Source organism: Lycium ferocissimum, chromosome 1 (genome assembly GCF_029784015.1).
Source record: "Lycium ferocissimum isolate CSIRO_LF1 chromosome 1, AGI_CSIRO_Lferr_CH_V1, whole genome shotgun sequence".
NCBI classification, from domain to species: domain Eukaryota; kingdom Viridiplantae; phylum Streptophyta; class Magnoliopsida; order Solanales; family Solanaceae; genus Lycium; species Lycium ferocissimum.
In genome coordinates, this window is record NC_081342.1 from 60,997,954 (window position 1) to 61,004,037 (window position 6,084).

The following is a 6,084-nucleotide window of genomic DNA, read 5'->3' on the forward strand; positions in this document are numbered from 1 at the left end:
GTTGCCGACTTTCGGGGTAAACAGTTTGGCGCCCACCGTGGGGCTAGGATAATAGTGATTTTTTAATATTTGCTTCTACCTTCTTTCACCGGTTGATTAAGGAATCTGCTAATTTCTGCAAAAAACGGACAAAATGGCAAGCAGCGGACAGTCCGGTCATGTCAACAACAACGAAATTGTGGCTGAAAACAAGAACAGTGGGTTGTGAAACCTACCTACTGATCCAGTGGATCCAAACTCTGTTAATTCGAGAGAAGGCCTCAACCAGCAGAACACCGTGAATCAGGAGAATGCCGCCTTACTGGTCACTGATCCCTTGAATACTCATAACTCGATTACTTTATCTCGGGCTCAAGGCCGGAAAACACCCGATACTCCGGATGAGATTAACTTATGTTTCATTTTTGAAATGTTACAGCAACAGGGGACCGCCATAGCTGAACAGGGGATTGCAATAGCTCAGTACAACGCAGAGCAAAAATGATAAGGCAGCTCCGGAAAAGTCAAAAGGGGTCACCGAACCAAGGAGGGATGAAACACGGATAGTCAAGAGTAATGGATCTGGAGCTGGATCATCCACCAAAGTCCTGAAGATGCTCGAGACCTTGGCAAAGTGGGTAGATTCAACAGAGAAGAGGGTGGAAACGTATAACTCTCGGGTGGATCAGATCCCGGGAGCTCCGCCAATTCTGAAAGGGCCGGACTCAAAGAGGTACATTCAAAGGCCTTTCCCTCCTAGTGCGGCTCCGAAGTTAATCCCGAAGAGGTTCAAGATGCCGGATATACCGAAATATGATGGTACAACGGAGCCGCAGAAGCACGTGACTTCGTACACCTGTGCCATGAAAGGCAATGATGTCGAAGAGGATGAAATTGAGTCCGTGTTGTTGAAAAAATTTGGGGAAACGTTATCGAAAGGGGAGTTGACCTGGTATGACCATCTGCCCGAGCATTCCATCACTTCCTTCGAAATGCTCGCAGATGCGTTCATCAAAGCCCGTGCTAGAGCTAAAAAGGTGCAAGCCCGGAAGGCGGATATCTTCCGAATAGCCCAAAGGGACGATGAGTTGTTACAAGAATTTGTGAATCGCTTCCAAAGGGAACGGATGGAGCTTCCTCTGGTTCCGGAAGAATGGGCCACACAAGCTTTTACCAAAGGGCTTAATCCTCGGAGCTTGATTGCTTCATTCAAACTGAAGGAAAACTTGTTAGAATATGAGGCTGTAACTTGGGCAGATGTACATAACAGATACGAATCAAAGATTTGGGTAGAGGATGACCAACTCGAACTTCCCCCGGGACCCATAAATATGAGCAAAAGCTCTGAAAGGTCGAGGAAAAATTATGAGCCGAAGACGCGACTATCGAGGGAAAGGTACCGCCCATACTTTCAGTAAAAAAAATTGAGCTTCAGGTAGAAAAAATTGAGGGTCGGCCCCAGTCACTTCTCGGGTAGGGGTGATAAACGGGCCGAACGCCCATCAAACAGTTGAGGCCTATCATTTAGAAGTGATACAGGGAGTTCGGCTACCAACAAAGACGTACCGAGGATATCGGAGTACAACTTCAACGTTAACACCTCGGACCTCATCTCAGCTATCAACCGTATCACGAAGGCTAGATGGCCAAGGCCATTGAGGTCAGACCCGGGTCAACGGGATCCAAGCATGGTGTGTGAATATCATGAGACACATAGGCACAGAACTGAAGACTGTCGTCAGTTAAGGGATGAGGTGGTTCGTTTATTGAAGAATGGCCACCTTCGGGAATTCCTGAGTGAACGAGCCAAAAACCACTACAAAGAAAGGGAGAATCACAAACGAGCTAAGCCGGTGGAACCTCAACATGTGATCAATATGATAATTGGGGGAACGGATGCTCCATGAGGGTCGGTGATGAAACGAACAAAGGTTTTCATTGTACGAGAGAAGCGCAGCTTAGGGGTGGGCGTTCGTTTTTTCGGTTCGGTTTTATCAAACTTTGGTTTGGCTATTTCGGGTTCGATTTTTTGAAGGTGGACACCAAACACCAAACCAAACTAGTTCGTTTCGGTTCTTTCGGTTTCGGTTTTTTAAAGTTCGGTTCGGTTCGGTTTTGATTTTTCAATTCGATTTTTTTAATATAATATTAGAAGCGATTCCATTGACACTAATTCATATTCTCAAAAGCAATAAAACATAAAGGCGATAAATTGAAATCAAAATCAAACAAACGGGATACACGAAACGAGAAAACTATAATCGACATAGGATTACTAGGTGTTATATACATACTTAGTAAGAATAATTAAGAAAACACATAAAGGACATACATTAATCCTAAAGAGACATCTTAGTTACCTTTCTTTGTTAAGGATATTTGATTTTTTTCAATTGAAGTGGAAAATTAGGGATACAAATGCAAAAGAGGACTTATTACAATTGGGTTTTTTTTGCTTTAAACTTAATGGGTCTGGACTATTTTAATTTTTTTGGGTAATGTATTAAATTTCGGTGCGCGTTCGGTTTTTCGGTTCGATTTTATCAAACTTCGGTTCGGCTATTTCGGTTTCGGTTTTTTGACGAGGGACACCAAACATTGAACCACACTAGTTCGGTTCAGTTCGGTTTGTTGAAGTTTCGATTCGGTTCGGTTCGAGTTTTTGGTTTTCGGTATTTATGCCCAGCCCTAGCGCAGCTGGGACTATGTACCCGAGGGTTCCATCTCCTTCAGTAATGAGGATGCAAAAGGCATCATTCAACCGCACAATGATGCATTGGAAATTTCTATCCTTATTTTCAAATCACAACTTAAACGTATTTTGATTGACCCAGGTAGTTCGGCCAATATCATCCGGTGGAGAGTGGTAGAACAGCTAAGGCTACTCGATCAGATTGTGCCGGTAGCCTGAGTACTCAGCGGGTTCAACATGGCAAGCGAAACCACTAAGGGTGAAATTTCTTTGCGGGTCAACATTGACGGCACCCTATAGAAGACGGTATTCTACGTCATCGAGGGCGATATGAAGTATAATGCTTTGCTCGGCAGACCGTGGATTCATAGCATGAGAGCAGTACCATCGACACTACATCAGTTGCTGAAGTTCCTGTTGACACCCATTTTTGTCCCTCCTTTATTTCAATTTACTCCCTGGAGCTTTTTTTTAAATTTATTAACAATCTAAATATTCTATTACTACGCTATCACTATTATCACTATTGTCCCTTTATTATAATTTTCACCATTTTCAGGATTACTAGCTCGAAAATATATTTTCTATCGTCTTAAACCTCTTTCTAATAACTGATTGTCAGCGCATTATTTTCGTACTTATTAAATTAACCATGAGTCGATATATCATACCCTAAATAATTTTGAAACATTAATACTTTATTTTCCATATGTGAATTACTTTTATAGTGTATCAATTACTAATGGTCATCTCTTAATACATATGGTACAAGTTAATTCCTTCAAAGCAAATATGGCCCAATTTTCGGCCAATTCACCAGCCCATTATCAATAATACCCGATCCAGCCCATGTCGTTTCATTCATCACTACCCAACCGAACCCTAATCAAAACAAACACAACTTTCAGCCGCCTCTCTCTCTACTCTCTCTCCTATCCTTGTCATCTTCCTCATCCCTTCCATTTTCAACAAAAATCCGAACCTCCTTTAGCAATGGGAGATTTTTGCCTATCCTTTTTCGTGCAATACTCCGCACTCTCACCTTCCCCATTTTGTCGTCATCTTCTCATGCTCCATCTCCATTTCCAGAAAACCCCAAACCCTCTATCACCGTGGCAGATCCTTGCCCCTCCATCTTCGTGCAAAACACTTCTTTCTCTCCTCCTTAACGGGCTAGTCAACGTATATGGCCAAAACTCTTCTGAAATTTTTGAAAAAAAAAAGAAGCAGCTTTACAGATCCGACTTCTACTTTCAAACGGCTTTAGGTTTTGGAGCCAAAATCGTGAATTCGAAAACCTTGAAACCCTAGACTTTAGTTTTTACACCTATATATGCGTCGCTAAACATTCAGTCGAGGCAGTTTTTGAGGAGACGACATTCAAATTTTTATTTTTCACTCCTACTCTAAATTTTGGGTTTGTCCGAATCCTGTTCTGTTTCGGGTTTAGCTACTACTTGTGTTTGAAATTATTCGAAATAAAATCAAGCCAAACTTTGCTATTTAAGAGGATACACAATTGCGCTCGATACCGACATTTTCGATTCGAAAGATTTTTTTGAGTTCGAGTTCGTTCGTGTTCGAGCGTAGATTCGAGACTCGAAACCTCAGTTCGCTGCGCTCGAAAGAGGTACACCATCCTTCTTTTCAGTTCTAAATGTAGCGTGTTTACGCGCTCAGTCTATTGTTGGCTTAATTGTCGCTAGGAAGTGCTTAAGTGCTTATACGATGTAGTTGCTGTTTCATTTGATTGTTTGTGGCTGGTTTGCTCTCATTATGCCCTAGTCTAATTCAAGACATGCTTGAATGCACTTGGTTAATGTTAATTTGTCCTATACTTATGGCTTGCATTATTTTAGTTCAAGTCTATGATATAGTCTCAACACGATTTAGTCCCTGTCTGCTGTCCTGTTATGGAGAAATAAGTGATGAAGTTCGTCAGGCATTCATGATGAGAAGTGTAGTCTCATGATCTAAAAGAAGACATTGTTTGAACATTGTAGTACTAGCTGTCTAGTTCACTTTTGGGACCTGGTTGTTGGAGTTGTCGGGTCTCAAACAAGTCTTGATCTGTTTAGTATATGCCTTATGGCCACTAGTATTCCTTTGTTCCAATATTGTGCGCTGTTAAATCCTTACCATATCATCTAAATGCAAAATGCAAACATCATCTGATCAATCCCCTGTCAGGATCTGACCTAGAATACCTTAAAGCATGAGATATTAGTTTAAGTAGTTCATAAGCTGGTTTTGATGAGTTTTGGGATGTTGGCATGAGTTTAAGTTTAGTTCATGTAGTTTCAGCATGATCAGTAAGCTTAACCCCCCTGTCTGTTTGAATATTTTTTGAAATAGAACTAGTTGAGGTGTACCTATACTTGTTGATCGTAATCAGAATCAGTTTCCTTCATTTTGAAAATAACCATTGCTTTGATATCAACATGGTTAATCTAGTTGTGTATTTGAGTTCCCGATAGCTCTGGTTTATATGTGTTGGTATAAATGTTGCCTTTCGCTGTCCCTTCGGGTCTGTTAAATTTAAATATGGAGTATGAATGCTCAGTCTAGTTTTCCCACTTTCAGTTCTTGAAAGCCTATTTGTTTAAGACTTTAGTTTATGAGCACGAAATTAAACTCAACATGTTATTCCGAATTTGTGTGATGTTGTGTGTGGCATGGCTGTCTACACAATGAACTTGTCAAACTGCTGCTGCCAAACAATTATTGTGCATCCCAAGTGTGGAAAGAATCTGGTCTGTTGTCCCTATATTCGCGATACGAAATGATTTGTGGTGCTGAATTATGTAGGCTATGAAAACTGGTAGTCGCTTACTACATGAATAAGAAACATCATGCATACATTATGATGTATATATGAGAGTATACCCGATATATATACGAGTTGTTTATTCTGGAAATTAAAGCTGTTTCACTATACTTGTTTCTTTTGTTGCTTGGACATGTTCTCGGGCCTGCACTTGTTTTCCTTTAACTGCTCTGCTGTATGCCGCCTGCTGCCCCATTGTGTTAATGCTTTCTTGCTGCTGCATTTTTGAACTCAAAGTACTACACACTTTAGTGAAATAATTGTTGGTTTAAAACCAACAAATACCGCACTTGATGTTGCCATTGTCATGAGAAGTTTGTTGCTGCTTCATTAATGTTATTGTTGCATATGGTTGCAAGTTGCTACTGTATTGGTTCCCATTCTTAAGGCTAAGTGTCGCTGTATTTTTAGCCTAACTGTTGCTGGTTTGTTAGCTAAAAAATCATGCTGCTACCTTTGCCTTCATGTTGTATTAGGTATACTTCAAATATACATAGAGTATACATGACCTACAGATTTATTTGAGTTTATATGTTTAACATCATCCATCGATGTATACTAATCCTTTTCTTTCTATTCTTTGCAT

At 40.7% G+C, this 6,084-nt stretch overlaps 1 protein-coding gene across 1 annotated transcript; it reads left to right on the forward strand.

The window, feature by feature from the left end:
* The first annotated feature begins 971 nt into the window (after positions 1–971).
* Positions 972–1,886, forward strand: LOC132065866 (uncharacterized). The gene is made up of 2 exons (XM_059459381.1): positions 972–1,375; positions 1,508–1,886. Exons 1-2 carry the CDS (start codon positions 972–974, stop codon positions 1,884–1,886), a joined length of 783 nt encoding a protein of 260 aa, XP_059315364.1.
* The last annotated feature ends 4,198 nt before the right edge of the window (positions 1,887–6,084 follow it).